At 45.4% G+C, this 17,403-nt stretch overlaps 1 protein-coding gene across 1 annotated transcript; it reads left to right on the top strand.

Annotated features, from left to right (window-relative positions):
• Positions 1 to 496: 496 nt before the first annotated feature.
• LOC123106174 (uncharacterized) lies at positions 497 to 3,613 on the top strand (the record flags this gene model as incomplete). The annotated part of the gene is given in 2 exon segments (XM_044528398.1): positions 497 to 1,545; positions 1,674 to 3,613. Coding segments are annotated over 2 exon segments (2,889 nt in total), but the record flags the coding sequence as incomplete, so codon positions are not given.
• Positions 3,614 to 17,403: the final 13,790 nt, after the last annotated feature.

The following is a 17,403-nucleotide window of genomic DNA, read 5'->3' as shown; positions in this document are numbered from 1 at the left end:
GGAGATGAATCCACTGACTCGTTGACGGAGATGGAGAAGAGGAAACCTTTGCCCTTGTTACCTTCCCGAGAGGGGAGGACAGCACATTTACTCAAGCTTTTGCAAAGGGTAGTTTTTGGTTCATCAACCTTAACTTTAACTCTCTTCTCATTTTATTTCGTAAAAAAAGATAAATTGACCAAGAGACGACCGTGTAAGTTACCGTTGCCGAGGTCCGTGCAAATATATATATCCAGCATATCGCGATCACGAGTGACACGAGGAGGGCCAGTGGGACTTGGACCAAAGTGAAGACATGGTTGAGCTTTGTGTGAGTGCGCATCCCATTCCAATCCATTCCAATCCAATCCTTGTGCGTGAGTGAACATCCGTACTGAACGATGGTTATAATATTGGTAGCTTTCAGTGATTCGTTTCCTAAAGAAGACACCGATGGGCACAGCACAGCACATGGCGGCCGGGCCGGAGCGGAGCAGGCCGAGCAGTACTATATACATGTGCTGCAGCGATCCTGCAGAGCACAACACATACGCCCATCGCTGCCGCCGGAACCATGGCGACGGAGTCGGAAGGGGACATGGAGTTCCTCTGGAAGTGGCGCAAGTACCTGCTGCTGCTCGCCACGCTGGTCGCCAGCGTCACCTACGGCGCCGGCCTCAACCCGCCCGGCGGCGTGTGGTCCAAGGACCACGATGGAGGCAACACCCCACAGCAGCGCGCCGGCGCCGTCCTGCCACCAGCGCCCCCGTCTCTTGCGGTGGCCCCGGCGCCGGCGGCCTACCCATTCCGCGTCGGCGACCCCGTGCTCGTGCACACCTACGCGGACAGGTACACCGCCTTCTTCTACTGCAACGCGGCCGCCTTCGTCGCCTCCCTGGTCATCATCATATTCCTGCTGGACCGGCGTATCAGCGGCAACCGTGTCGGCCTCACCGTGCTCCGCTCCGCCATGCTGCTCGACCTGCTCGCGCTCATGGCCGCCTTCGCCGCCGGCAGCTGCCGCAGCGTGGTTGGGTCCATCTACGTCTCCGCGCTCTTCGCCCTCGTCTTCGCCTACGTCGCCATACACGTCCGCTTGGAAAGGAGCAAGGAACCGGCAGACGAGAGCCACCTCAAGGAGCGCCGCAAGTTCCTGCTGCTGCTCGCCACCTTCGCCACGCCGCTGACATACGGCGCCGGACTGGCGCCACCGGGAGGCTTCTGGAGCGAGACCGGGGCGGGGCACCGCGCCGGCGCCCCGCTGCTGCACGATGGGCCATACAAGATCCGCTATCACGCCTTCTTCTACGCCAACGCCAACTCCTTCGTCGCTTCTCTTGCCATCATCATGCTGCTCACGAGCAGCACGCTGAGCGGCCGCCTCGCCAGGTCCTACGCGCTGCCGGTGTGTGTGCTGGTGGAGCTGCTGGGCCTCATGGCCGCCTACGCCGCCGGCAGCTGCAGGTGGATCACCACCACCGTGTACATCGCCTGCCTTGTTGGCGCGGTGTTCCTGTACATCCTGCTGCAGGCGGTCATCGCAGGGTACGTCTCCGGCATACACAAGTACGTAATCAAGCTCACACACACTCCGTCATTATTGTTTTTGAGATTATACTGCCACAGCTATTACTGTTACTACTGTCAATAATTAATCAATTAATGTCGATCACTTGGACATACAATTATTGTAGGGAATGGACGCAGAGTAATAATCCAAATAATGAAGAAAAAGCAGTGCAACAGGGAGGTGTGACCAGGAGACTCGAAAGCAACAATGGGCAGCAGGGTGCGGAGAAGGTGGAAGAGTCACGGTCGCTCCTGCTGCTACTGGCGACACTGGCGGCGACGGTGACTTACCAGGCAGGCCTGAGCCCGCCGGGCGGCGTCTGGCCGGAAGGCCATCTGGATAGCAGTCACACTGCCGGAAACCCGGTGCTCCACGACATTAACCCCAAGAGGTATAAGGCTTTCTACCACTGCAACACGGCGGCGTTCGTGGCGTCGCTGGTAGTCATCGTAATTGTCCAGAGCAAGGAGCTGAGCTCCGGCGCCGTCGTCAGACGCGCCGCGCTTAACACGGTCATGATACTGGACTTGTTCGGCCTCATGGGCGCCTACGTTGCGGGGAGCTGCCGGGACGGCACAACCACCATCTACGTTGCCTCCCTAGCCGTCGCCATCTTCGTCTACTCCATCGCCAAGGTCGTGGCGTTCTCGGCTAAGGGCAAGCACAGCAAGCTGACGCGTTGCGTGCAAAGCATGTGCGATAACCTTGCACGATTGCTCCGCCTCACCTCCGACGTGTCATCGCAGCAATGGAAAGGGGGACAAGCTCAAGGAGCGGTGCATGTTCCTACTGCTGCTGATCACCTTCAAGGTGAGCTCGACTTGGAGTCCAAGAGTAAGCATATTCTTGAAGGTGAAAAGCGTAGTCTTGAGAGGAAGCGCAAGTTCTTGCTGCAGCTCGCCATACTCGCGGCCACTGTCACGTACCAAACCGGGTTGAACCCGCCAGGTGGCTTCTGGACGGAGAGCGACGGGGGAAAATCGGTCACCGCCGGTGACCCAGTCCTCCTCGACCACTACAGGGTCAGGTACCAAGTGTTCTTTTACTGCAACGCGACGGGCTTCATGGCATCCGTCGCCGTCATCCTGCTCCTGGTGAACCAGACACTGTCCAAGCAAGGCATTCGGAGTCACGCACTCCATGTCTGCATCTTGGTTGGACTCCTGGGCCTCATGGGGGCTTACGCCGCCGGCAGCTGCCGGAAGCTGCGAACCTCAATCTATGTCTTTGCGCTTGTGGCCGCGGTGGTCGCCTTCCTCCTCCTGCAAATCCTACTTTATGTGTTCGCGGACCGCGACCACTGGTTAGATCGGCTGCCACGGCTTCCTTCGCGGGTGAAGGTGCTATTCAAGCCGCTCTGGACAGGGCCGACCGGCTCAAGCAAGGACAAGAGCAAGGAGGATAAACCGGAGAGCGAGAGGTACCTGAAGCGAAAGTACCTGATGGTTCTCGGCATCCTGGCGGCGAGCGTGACGTACCAGGCTGGTCTCGCGCCTCCCGGCGGCACGTGGGGCGACGACGATACCGCTTCGCCGTCGCCCTTGCCGTCGCCATCGGCACACCCACCCACCGTCGCCGGCAACCCGATCCTGCTTGATTTCAACGCTCCACGGTACCAGGCATTCTTCTACTGCAACGCCACGTCGTTCGTGGCCTCCATCGTTGTCATCATGCTGTTGCTGCAGCGCACCCTGAAGCCACACGGCGCGCCACTTTGGGCGATGCAGACCGCCGTGTTGCTGGACCTGCTGGGCCTACTGGGCGCCTACGCCGCCGGCAGCTGTAGGGACTGGGAGACGTCGATCTACGTCATCACACTCGTCGCCATTGTGGTCCTCTTCATCGCGCTGCACGTGCTGCTGTCATTCGACGTCGTATTTAAGAAGGCCAAGGAGCTCATGCCCAACAAGTGCGTTGAAGTCGATGATAAGGCCAGCCGCAATGACAAGTTGACCATTGCATAGTTAATGTTATTATTTTTTCACGGGTTCTGTTTGATGTGGCATGTATATAAGTGTTGCATGTAACTTTTGAATAATTCAATTCAATTGCTCTATTTTTCTACTTGGAGAGAATTCTATCGAAATGCTTTTCTTTTATGGGCAAGACATTGTATTACTCAAGCATCAATATGAAAACAGATTTGCTAATTCTCATCTAGATGTAACTTAGCTATGTCTCATTTAAATTGTCAACCATACGATTTGGTTACTGTAAAATTCGTGTAATCTATTTGATCTACTGTACACTCTGTTTTTGCCAAACACACGCACAGCTGCGCGTCCCCGTTTCTGTGCTGCAGCTTGTTTGCTACGGGCCTATGTTATGCCTTGTGGACTGTGTTTTTCTTTTTTTTATTTCAAGTCTATATGTTGTGTAGTAGTAGAATTATTAGAAGTCAATCATTTTTTACGTTGCCACTAGATCTTTAATGGTGCGCGTTCATGCGCCCGTCCATTTTCAGTAGTTTGATAGAATTTTAAATAAATACTTGGATGCATGAAACATGGAAATCAAAAAGGCTTGAAGTACACTGATATTGCCAGCACTTGAGATTACTTGCAATGGAAATCAAAAAGGCTTGAAGCACACTGATATTGCCAACACTTGAGCTTACTCGCAATGGATATAAAAAATGCTTGAAGACCACGGACACCTTCAAAAAAAGCCTCATAAGGTTGGCCGAGATAACCAGGCCCAATATTGTCGAGATAATACTGAAATACAGTAAATTGGATAGGTTTTTGTTTAGAAAAGGGTAAATTGAATAGGTAGTACATACTTAGTACTAAAGTAGTACTCTCTCCATCACATAATATAAGATGTTATTTCACACTACACTAGTGTTAAAAAACGTTTTACATTATAAAACGGAGGGAGTAGCAGATATGGTTCAAGACTTCTACAAACTTCTGGTGAGGACTTCAAGCCATGCATCTGTGTGATTACATCACATTGCTGGCTATAGTTGGTACTCCCTCCATTCCACAATGTAGTGCTTTTTCTATCTACGTGATTCAACTTTGACCTTAAATTTAACTATCAAGACTGATTGTGGCGGGAGCAAAAATTATATCAGTGAATTCGTATTCGAAAGAAGTTTTCAATTATATAGTTTTTTCTCCCGCCGCAGTTGGTCTCGTTGGTTAAATTTATGGTCAAAGTTGGACCTCGGAAAGCGCGGGCGTACTATATTTTGGAATGGAGGGAGTATTTCCTGCCGAATATTTCGGGATGAGGGGGCATGCAAGTCTGAATTGATTGCAAGTAGTACCAACTACCAAGAATTTTACAGCATGGTGGCACGAGCAGTTCATACGTGCACTGGATGTGTTGCTAGACAAACCAGATTAACATATTCCGTTAGACAAGGGAAGAGAGTTTATCATATAGGAGTATTTAGAACAAGGAGTAAAAAAGAATATATATGGTAAGAGTCCCTGCAAGTTGAAGGAATGGAAGATGCTGGCACTTGTAATGAAGGTTCTCGTCCAAAGATTTGTAGCCCGAAGAGGTGATAAGCGTCTATATAAGATGACAACTCCATACATGAATTTACCAGAAATACAACCACATCGGCAGAATTTTTTTAAGGCCAGCACACTCTTTCGTTGCTATCGGTGGTAGTTTGAGACATCCCTAATAATGACAGACCTGATGTTCCTAACTGAAGCTTTTCCGCATTAAAAAAAAGGATTTGTCCCATGGATGTTCTATTAATTGAGAGTAACAGTAAATCATAAAAAGGATTTGTCCAGGGCACATCCTTGTTATTGCACATCTAAATGACTCAATCAAACGAAAAAAAGACAACAAAATGATTGCACAAATTTTAGAGTAAAATCAATGACATAGGATTAGATGTGCAATACCCAGTGGCGAAGCTAGTAGCGAATCACATGTAGGGCTGAGTTAGATTTAACGACAAATTCTCCAAATTTTCAGTACTTTGTAGAAAGAAACTACAAGGTATCTTGTACTAGGCCTAGGGCTATAGCCCTAGTAGCCACTGTGAAAACTTAGGTTTAACGTTGTGCCTTTCTCTGACCGACGGCTTCGTGTTAATATACTGGGGCGCAACTCACTAGATCGCGTACATGGTTGAGATTACAACTTGAGGTACAAGGGATAAGAGGATAGAGAGATAGAGTTGTTACAAAGATAAACTACATGCCAACAACCTGGACTATCCTAGCCGAACCACCCTTGGACCATGCGCCATCAACCTGTCACGACCAGGCACATTTATGCGTTGCTTAACATCCTCCCTTAATCACAACTTCGTCAAGTTGAGATTACGCTTGAATTCTTCAAAACTTCTTGTGGGTAACGATTTTGTGAAGCCATCTGCAACTTGATCTCTGGAATGCGCAAAATGAATCTCTAACTGCTGATTTGCAACTTGTTCTCTGACAAAGTGGAAATCAATTTCAATATGCTTCATCCTTGCATGAAACACTGGATTTGCAGATAGGTAGGTAGCACCAAGATTATCACACCATAGACATGGAGCTTTGGTGCTCTTTATACCAAGTTCCTTCAACATAGACTGTACCCAAATAATTTCTGCCGTAGCATTTGCAAGTGTCTTGTACTCGGCTTCTGTACTTGATCTGGATACAGTAGCCTGTTTCTTTGCACACCATGCTATTAGATTAGGTCCAAAAAATACTGTGAACCCACCAGTGGAGCGTCTGTCATCTATGCATCCTGCCCAATCAGAGTCTGCGAAAGCACTGACTAGAGTAGATGAAGATTTGTTGAAAGTAAGGCCAAGGTTCATAGTATTTTTCACATATCTTACTATACGTTTAGTAGCAGTCCAATGAACTGTAGTGGGTGCATGAAGAAATTGGCATACTTTGTTAACAGCGAATGAGATATCAGGTCTTGTCAGAGTCAAGTACTGAAGTGCCCCTACCAGACTTCTGTAGTTTGTACTGTCCTCTTGATTCAAGAGATCTCCTTCCGGAAGTGAGAGTTTCTCTGAACTGGACAAGGGTGTTGGTGAGGGTTTACATCCTTGAAGACCAACTCTTCTTGCCAGATCAGTGGCATATTTTTCTTGAGAGAGATGAAGGCCATCTTCTGAAGGAAATATGCCCTAGAGGCAATAATAAAGTTATTATTTATTTCCTTATTTCATGATAAATGTTTATTATTCATGCTAGAATTTTATTAACCGGAAACATAATACATGTGTGAATACATAGACAAACAGAGTGTCACTAGTATGCCTCTACTTGACTAGCTCGTTAATCAAAGATGGTTATGTTTCCTAACCATAGACAAAGAGTTGTTATTTGATTAACGGGATCACATCATTAGGAGAATGATGTGATTGACTTGACCCATTCTGTTAGCTTAGCACTCGATCGTTTAGTATGTTGCTATTGCTTTCTTCATGACTTATACATATTCCTATGACTATGAGATTATGCAACTCCCGTTTACCGGAGGAACACTTTGTGTGCTACCAAACGTCACAACGTAACTGGGTGATTATAAAGGAGCTCTACAGGTGTCTCCAAAGCTACATGTTGGGTTGGCGTATTTCGAGATTAGGATTTGTCACTCCGATTGTCGGAGAGGTATCTTTGGGCCCTCTCGGTAATGCACATCACATTAGCCTTGCAAGCATTGCAACTAATGAGTTAGTTGCGAGATGATGTATTACGGAACGAGTAAAGAGACTTGCCGGTAACGAGATTGAACTAGGTATTGAGATACCGACGATCGAATCTCGGTCAAGTAACATACCGATGACAAAGGGAACAATGTATGTTGTTATGCGGTCTGACCGATAAAGATCTTCGTAGAATATGTAGGAGCCAATATGAGCATCCAGGTTCCGCTATTGGTTATTGACCGGAGATGTGTCTCGGTCATGTCTACATTGTTCTCGAACCCGTAGGGTCCGCACGCTTAAGGTTTTGATGACAGTTATATTATGAGTTTATGAGTTTTGATGTACCGAAGGAGTTCAGAGTCCCGGATGAGATCGAGGACATGACGAGGAGTCTCGAAATGGTCGAGACGTAAAGATCGATATATTGGACGACTATATTCGGACATCGGAAAGGTTCCGAGTTGTTCGGGTATTTTTCAGAGTACCGGGGAGTTACGGGAATACGGGAGAAGAAGTATATGGGCCTTATTGGGCTTTAGGGGAGAGGGAGAGGCAGGCCGCGCGCCCCCCCAAGGCCTAGTCCGAATTGGACTAGGGGAGGGGCTGCGCCCCCTCCTTCCTTCTCTTCCTTCTTCCCCTTCCTTGTCTCCTACTCCTACTACATGGAAGGACTCCTAGTTGGACTAGGAACGGGGGAATCCTACTCCCGGTGGGAGTAGGACTCCCCTAGGGCGTGCCATAGAGAGGGCCGACCTTCCCCTCCTCCACTCCTTTATATACAGGGGCAGGGGGCACCCCATAGACACACAAGTTGATCCACGTGATCATATTCTTAGCCGTGTGCGGTGCCCCCTTCCACCATAATCCTCGATAATATTGTAACGGTGCTTAGGCGAAGCCCTGCGACGGTAGTACATCAAGATCGTCACCACGCCGTCGTGCTGACGGAACTCTTCCCCGACACTTTGCTGGATCGGAGTCCGGGGATCGTCATCGAGCTGAACGTGTGCTAAAACTCGGAGGTGTCGTAGTTTCGGTGCTTGATCGGTCGGGCCGTGAAGACATATGACTACATCAACCGCGTTGTGCTAACGCTTCCGCTGTCGGTCTACAAGGGTACGTAGATCACACTCTCCCCTCTCGTTGCTATGCATCACCATGATCTTGCGTGTGCGTAGGAAAATTTTGAAATTACTACGTTACCCAACAGTGGCATCCGAGCCTAGGTTTTATGTGTTGATGTTATATGCACGAGTAGAACACAAGTGAGTTGTGGGCGATATAAGTCATACTGCTTACCACCATGCCATACTTTGGTTCGGCGGTATTGTTGGACAAAGCGGCCCGGACCGACATTACGCGTACGCTTACGCGAGACCGGTTCTCCAGACGTGCTTTGCACAAAGGTGGCTAGCGGGTGACAGTTTCTCCAACTTTAGTTGAACCGAGTGTGGCTACGCCCGGTCCTTGCGAAGGTTAAAACAACACCAACTTGACAAACTATCGTTGTGGTTTTGATGCCTAGGTAAGATTGGTTCTTGCTTAAGCCCGTAGCAGCCACGTAAAACTTGCAACAACAAAGTAGAGGACGTCTAACTTGTTTTTGCAGGGCATGTTGTGATGTGATATGGTCAAGACATGATGCTAAATTTTATTGTATGAGATGATCATGTTTTGTAACCGAGTTATCGGCAACTGGCAGGAGCCATATGGTTGTCGCTTTATTGTATGCAATGCAATCGCGCTGTAATGCTTTACTTTATCACTAAGCGGTAGCGATAGTCGTGGAAGCATAAGATTGGCGAGACGACAACGATGCTACGATGGTGATCAAGGTGTCCGCGCCGGTGACGATGGTGATCATGACGGTGTTTCGAAGATGGAGATCATAAGCACAGGATGATGATGGCCATATCATATCACTTATATTGATTGCATGTGATGTTTATCTTTTATGCATCTTATCTTGCTTTGTTTGACGGTAGCATTTTAAGATGATCTCTCACTAATTATCAAGAAGTGTTCTCCCTGAGTATGCACCGTTGCGAAAGTTCTTCGTGCTGAGACACCACGTGATGATCGGGTGTGATAGGCTCTACGTTCAAATACAACGGGTGCAAAACAGTTGCACACGCGGAATACTCAGGTTATACTTGACGAGCCAAGCATATACAGATATGGCCTCGGAACACGGAGACCGAAAGGTCGAGCGTGAATCATATAGTAGATATGATCAACATAGTGATGTTCACCAATGAAACTACTCCATCTCACGTGATGATCGGACATGGTTTAGTTGATTTGGATCACGTGATCACTTAGAGGATTAGAGGGATGTCTATCTAAGTGGGAGTTCTTAAGTAATATGATTAATTGAACTTAAATTTATCATGAACTTAGTCCTGGTAGTATTTTGCAAATCATGTTGTAGATCAATAGCTCGCGTTGTTGCTTCCCTGTGTTTATTTTGATATGTTCCTAGAGAAAATTGTGTTGAAAGATGTTAGTAGCAATGATGCGGATTGGATCCGTGATCTGAGGTTTATCCTCATTGCTGCACAGAAGAATTATGTCCTTGATGTACCGCTAGGTGACAGACCTATTGCAGGAGCAGATGCAGACGTTATGAACGTTTGGCTAGCTCAATATGATGACTACTTAATAGTTTAGTGCACCATGCTTAACGGCTTAGAATCGGGACTTCAAAAGACGTTTTGAACGTCATGGACCATATGAGATGCTCCAGGAGTTGAAGTTAATATTTCAAGCAAATACCCGAGTTGAGAGATATGAAGTCTCCAACAAGTTCTATAGCCAAAAGATGGAGGAGAATCGCTCAACTAGTGAGCATGTGCTCAGATTGTCTGGGTACTACAATCGCTTGAATCAAGTGGGAGTTAATCTTCCAGATAAGATAGTGATTGACAGAATTCTCTAGTCACCATCACCAATTTAGTAGAACTTCGTGATGAACTATAGTATGCAAGGGATGACGAAAACGACTCCCGAGCTTTTCATGATGATGAAATCGATGAAGATAGAAATCAAGAAATAGCATCAAGTGTTGATGGTAGACAAGACCACTAGTTTCAATAAAAGGGCAAAGGGAAGAAGGGGAACTTCAAGAAGAACGGCAAGCAAGTTGCTGCTCAAGTGAAGAAGCCCAAGTCTGGTCCTAAGCCTGAGACTAAGTGCTTCTACTGCAAAGGGACTGGTCACTGGAAGCAGAACTGCCCCAAGTATTTGGCGGATAAGAAGGATGGCAAAGTGAACAAAGGTATATTTGACATACAGATTATTAATGTGTATTTTACTAGTGTTCGTAGCAACCCCTCGGTATTTGATACTGGTTCAGTTGCTAAGAGTAGTAACTCGAAACGGGAGTTGCAGAATGAACAGAAACTAGTTAAGGGTGAAGTGACGATGTGTGTTGGAAGTAGTTCCAAGATTGATATGATCATCATCGCACACTCCCTATACTTTCGGGATTAGTGTTGAACCTAAATAAGTATTATTTGGTGTTTACGTTGAGCATGAATATGATTTGATCATGTTTATTGCAATACGGTTATTCATTTAAGTTAGAGAATAATTGTTGTTCTGTTTACATGAATAAAACCTTATATGGTTACACACCCAATGAAAATGGTTCATTGGATCTCGATCGTAGTGATACACATATTCATAATATTGAAGACAAAAGATGCAAAGTTAATAATGATAGTGCAACTTATTTGTGGCACTGCCGTTTAGGTCATATTGGTGTAAAGCGCATGAAGAAACTCCATGCTGATGGGATTTTGGAATCACTTGATTATGAATCACTTGATGCTTGCGAGCCATGCCTTATGGGCAAGATGATTAAGACTCCATTCTCTGGAACAATGGAGCGAGCAACTGACTTATTGTAAGTAATACATACTGATGTATGTGATCCGATGAGTGTTCAGGCTCGCGGCGGGTATCGTTATTTTCTGACCTTCACAGATGTTTTGAGCAGATATGGGTATATCTACTTGATGAAACACAAGTCTGACACATTTGAAAAGTTCAAAGAATTTCAGAGTGAAGTGGGGAATCATCGTAACAAAAAATAAAAAGTTTCTATGATATGATCGTAGAAGTAAAATATTTGAGTTACGAGTTTGGCCTTCAGTTAAAAACAATGTGAAATAATTTCACTACTCACGCCACCTGGAACACCACAGCATAATGGTGTGTCCGCATGTCATAACCGTACTTTATTAGATATGGTGCAAACTATGCTGTCTCTTACCAATCTACCACTATCGTTTTGGGATTATGCATTAGAGACAGCTGCATTCACGTTAAATAGGGCACCATCTAAATCCGTTGAGACGACACCGTATGAACTATGGTTTGACAAGAAACCTAAGCTGTCGTTTCTTAAAGTTTGATGTTGCAATGCTTATGTGAAAAAGTTTCAACCTGATAAGCTCAAACTCAAATCGGAGAAGTGCGTCTTCATAGGATACCCAAAAGAAAAATGTTGGGTACATCTTCTATCACAGATCCGAAGGCAAGATGTTCGTTGCTGAGAATGGATCCTTTCTAGAGAAGGAGTTTCTCTCGAAAGAAGTGAGTGGGAGGAAAGTAGAACTTGATAAGGTAATTGTACCTTCTCCCTTATTGGAAAGTAGTTCATCACAGAAATCTGTTCCTGTGACTACTACACCAATTAGTGAGGAAGCTAATGATAATGATCATGTAACTTCAGATCAAGTTACTACCGAATCTCGTAGGTTAACCAGAGTGAGATCCGCACCAGAGTGGTACGGTAATCCTGTTCTGGAAGTCATGTTACTAGACCATGACGAACTTGCGAACTATGAGGAAGCGATGATGAGCCTAGATTCCACGAAATGGTTTGAGGCCATGAAATCTGAGATATGATCCATATATGAGAACAAAGTATGGACTTTGATGGATTTGCCCGATGATCGGCAAGCCATAGAAAATAAATGGATCTTCAAGAGGAAGATGGACGCTGATAGTAGTGTTACTATCTACAAAGCTAGACTTGTCAAAAAATGTTTTTGACAAAGTTCAAGGTGTTGGCTACGATGAAATTTTCTCACTCGTAGCGATGCTTAAGTCTGTCCAAATCATGTTAGCAATTGCCGCAATTTTATGAAATCTAGCAAATGGATAAACAAAACTACATTCCTTAATTGATTTAAAGAAGAGTTGTATATGATACAACCAGAAGGTTTTGTCAATCCTAAAGGTGCTAACAAAATATGCAAGCTCCAGCGATCCATCTATGGACTGGTGCAAGCATCTCGGAGTTGGAATATACGCTTTGATAAGTTGATCAAAGCATATAGTTTTATACAGACTTGCGGTGAAGCCTGTATTTACAAGAAAGTGAGTGGGAGCACTACATCATTTCTGATAAGTATATGTGTATGACATATTGTTGATCGGAAATAATGTAGAATTATTCTGCAATGCATAAAGGAGTGTTTGAAAGGATTTTTTCAAAGAAAACCTTGGTGAAGCTGCTTACATATTGAGCATCAAGATCTATAGAGATAGATCAAGACGCTTGATAAGTTTTTTCAATGAGTACATACCTTGACAAGATTTTGAAGTAGTTCAAAATGGAACAGTCAAAAAAAGAATTCTTGCCTGTGTTACAAGGTGTGAAGTTGAGTAAGACTCAAAGCCCGACCACGGCAGAAAATAGAATGAGAATGAAAGTCATTCCCTATGCCTTGGCCATAGGTTCTATAAAGTATGCCATGCTGTGTACCAGACCTATTGTATACCCTACACTAATTTTGGAAAGGGAGTGCAATAGTGATCTAGGAGTAGATCACTGGACAGCGGTCAAAATTATCCTTAGTGGAATAAGGATATGTTTCTCGATTATGAAGGTGACAAAAGGTTCGTCATAAAAGGGTCACGTCGATACAAGTTTTGGCACTGATCCGGATGACTCTTAGTCTTCATCTGGATACATATTCAAAGTGGGAGCAATTAGCTAAAGTAGCTCCGTGCAGAGCATTGTAGACATAGAAAATTGCAAAATACTTACGGATCTAAATATGGTAGACCCATTGACTAAACTTCTCTCACAGGCAAAACATGATCACACCTTAGTACTCTTCGGGTGTTAATCACATAGCAATGTGAACTAGATTACTGACTCTAGTAAACCCTTTGGGTGTTGGTCACATAACGATGTGAACTATGGGTGTTAACCACATAAAGATGTGAACTATTGATGTTAGATCACATGGCGATGTGAACTAGATTATTGACTCTAGTGCAAGTGGGAGACTGAAGGAAATATGCCCTAGAGGCAATAATAAAGTTATTATTTATTTCCTTATTTCATGATAAATGTTTATTATTCATGCTAGAATTGTATTAACTGGAAACATAATACATGTGTGAATACATAGACAAACAGAGTGTCACTAGTATGCCTCTACTTGACTAGCTCGTTAATCAAAGATGGTTATGTTTCCTAACAATAGACAAAGAGTTGTTATTTGATTAACGAGATCACATCATTAGGAGAATCATGTGATTGACTTGACCCATTCCGTTAGCTTAGCACTCGATCGTTTAGTATGTTGCTATTGCTTTCTTCATGACTTATACATGTTCCTATGACTATGAGATTATGCAACTCCCGTTTACCGGAGGAACACTCTGTGTGCTACCAAACGTCACAACGTAACTGGGTGATTATAAAGGAGCTCTACAGGTGTCTCCAAAGGTACATGTTGGGTTGGCGTATTTCAAGATTAGGATTTCTCACTCCGATTGTCGGAGAGGTATCTCTGGGCCCTCTCGGTAATGCACATCACATTAGCCTTGCAAGCATTGCAACTAATGAGTTAGTTGCGAGATGATGTATTACGGAACGAGTAAAGAGACTTGCCGATAACAAGATTGAACTAGGTATTGAGATACCGACGATCGAATCTCGGGCAAGTAACATACCGATGACAAAGGGAACAACGTATGTTGTTATGCGGTCTGACCGATAAAGATCTTCGTAGAATATGTAGGAGCCAATATGAGCATCCAGGTTACGCTATTGGTTATTGACCGGAGATGTGTCTCGGTCATGTCTACATTATTCTCGAACCCGTAGGGTCTGCACGCTTAAGGTTTCGATGACAGTTATATTATGAGTTTATGAGTTTTGATGTACCTAAGGAGTTCGGAGTCCTGGATGAGATCGGGGACATGACGAGGAGTCTCGAAATGGTCGAGACATAAAGATCGATATATTGGACGACTATATTCGGACATCGGAAAGGTTCCGAGTGGTTTGGGTATTTTTCGGAGTACCGGGGAGTTACGGGAATACGGGAGAAGAAGTATATGGGCCTTATTGGGCTTTAGGGGAGAGGGAGAGGCAGGCCGCGCGCCCCCAAGGCCTAGTCCGAATTGGACTAGGGGGAGGGGCTGTGCCCCCTCCTTCCTTCTCTTCCTTCTTCCCCTTCCTTGTCTCCTACTCCTACTACATGGAAGGACTCCTAGTTGGACTAGGAAAGGGGGAATCCTACTCCCGGTGGGAGTAGGACTCCCCTAGGGCGCGCCATAGAGAGGGACGGCCCTCCCCTCCTCCACTCCTTTATATACAGGGGCAGGGGGCACCCCATAGACACACAAGTTGATCCACGTGATCATATTCTTAGTCGTATGCGGTGCCCCCTTCCACCATAATCCTCGATAATATTGTAACGGTGCTTAGGCGAAGCCCTGCGACGGTAGTACATCAAGATCGTCACCACGCCGTCGTGCTGACGGAACTCTTCCCCGACACTTTGCTGGATCGGAGTCCGGGGATCGTCATCGAGCTGAACGTGTGCTAAAACTCGGAGGTGTCGTAGTTTCGGTGCTTGATCGGTCGGGCCGTGAAGACATACGACTACATCAACCGCGTTGTGCTAACGCTTCCTTTGTCGGTCTACAAGGGTACGTAGATCACACTCTCCCCTCTCGTTGCTATGCATCACCATGATCTTGCATGTGCATAGGAAAATTTTGAAATTACTTCGTTACCCAACATCTTCATGTTTCTTTACCTCAATCCCTAGGAAGAAATGCAAGTCTCCTGGATCCTTCAGAGCAAACTCGGCACTTAGATCCTTCAGAAGTCATGTTATTGCTTCATCAGAGGAACTTGTGACAATTATATCATCAACATAAATAAGAACAAATATGGAGGTATTTGATCTATTGTAAATAAACAGTGATGTATCAGACTTTGAAGGGACAAATCCAAGTGTTTGCAGTTTCTGACTTAGGCGTGAGTACCATGCCATGGGAGCTTGCTTTAATCCATATAAAGCTTTATCAAGTTTGCACACATGTAGTGGTGAGTTTTTGTTCACAAACCCAGGAGGTTGCTTCATGTATACTTCCTCTTCTAGAATGCCATGAAGGAACGCATTCTATACATCCAATTGTCTGAGACTCCATCCCCTGGAAATAGCAACAGACAAAACAAGGTGAATAGTGGCAGCTTTAGCAACAGGACTAAATGTGTCCTCATAGTCTATGTCATACCGCTGTTTGAAACCCTTTGCAACAAGTCTTTCTTTGTAACGATCTATGGACCCGTCGGACTTCCTTTTGATGCGAAACACCCATTTGCAATCAATTATATTTGTACCTCGTCGTGGAGGCACCAGATGCCACGTTTTATTTTTCTTCAGTGCTGTCATGGGTTTGTCACAGCAGATGTCCTTGTGAAAGGACTTAGTCATGGAGCCATCGCTACGGGTTAGTTTAAAGGGGTTAAACCGGACACGGGGACATGGAGAGTTTTATACTAGTTCGGCCCCTTCGAGGAAGGTAAAAGCTTACGTCTAGTTGTGATTGGTATTGCTAGGGTTTCGAAGGCCAGGGAGCAAATCCGCTTTGTCTGGCTCTCGAGTTGTTGTCTGTCCCTAAACCGCGGCCGTGTCGTCCCTTTATATACATAGGTTGACGCCCGCCGGGCTACAGAGTCCCGAAGCCGGATCATAAACATGTCCGGTTCGGTCTCTACTCTTCCTATCTTATAATACAAGTTACATGACTAGGTCGGTTTACATTTACAGGCTGTAACTCGCCTTTGGGCCTTGAGCCTTCCGTAAAGCGCCATCATCTTTGCATCTTCACGGGCTTCTAATCTTCAAAGAGTCAACACGGCTACATAAAGCCAGTTTACCTCTAGTAGTAATATCCCCAACATTAGGCCCCAGATTAGTTTGAACTTGTTCATGTCAATCTTCTACAATTAGAAAAAATCTTCTCTCATATCTTCACCTTGATTTTGTAAACCGCCGTGACGTCATACTTCCAAATTATGATAAACCGCCCTGACGTCATCCATCCGTTGATGTCGGAGATTACCTTCATTTAATGTGTATTCACTCACCGAGGCGACACCTTTATTAACTTATCCATTTTTGGGGCTCCTCGATTCCTGCACTTGCCGTTTTACCGCTTCGCCTTATAAATAGGGGCAGAGGACCCCTTTGTTTTCTTTCTGCTACCCATTCATCTCTTCTTCTTCCTCTCGACGACCCCGCACTCGAGTGCCGCCATCATCTTCGAACTTCACCTCTGCTTCGTCGTCGGCCGCTGCATCAACCTATTCGCAGCAGAGTTCCACAGCACCCTTCCGCTGCTTCCGTGGTCGCAGTAAGTCCTTTCCCCCTTCTTTCCTAGATCCATTAGGGTTTCCTCACTGTTCTTGAGGTTCGTCAGAGCTTATAGCGTTGTTCTTGAGGTTCGTCAGAGCTTATAGTGTTGTTCTTCCTTTGGCCCGTAGATGAATGCTTCGTACTTATCATATTTCTTGCCACGATGAATCTTCTGTTACCCTCACAACTCCTTATACAAAAAACTGCTGCAATCCTTCATAAACTGTTTCGGGTCTTACCCTTTTTAGGTCGAAATATTTTGCTTTTCTGTCTTACCTTAGATCTGAAATTTTAATACATCTCTATGAAATCCGTTTCTCCTCATACCATCATAGGTGGTTTAACTTTGCATAATCAATCAGTACCATTAGCCCTCTGATAAACCGGAAGAGCCTTTTATCTCCATAATTATATTCCGGTTTTAACAGTGTCTGAATATCCCTGTCGTGGTATTACCTTTTACGCATTATTGCATTGATCTCCGGTTTATGCCATGTCCTCTATCATTATGTCTCTTATTCCATTGTATCATGCATATAATCATG

The sequence above is a fragment of the Triticum aestivum genome, chromosome 5A, assembly GCF_018294505.1.
Source record: "Triticum aestivum cultivar Chinese Spring chromosome 5A, IWGSC CS RefSeq v2.1, whole genome shotgun sequence".
Classification (NCBI taxonomy): domain Eukaryota; kingdom Viridiplantae; phylum Streptophyta; class Magnoliopsida; order Poales; family Poaceae; genus Triticum; species Triticum aestivum.
This window is presented reverse-complemented; position numbering and strand designations above follow the sequence as displayed.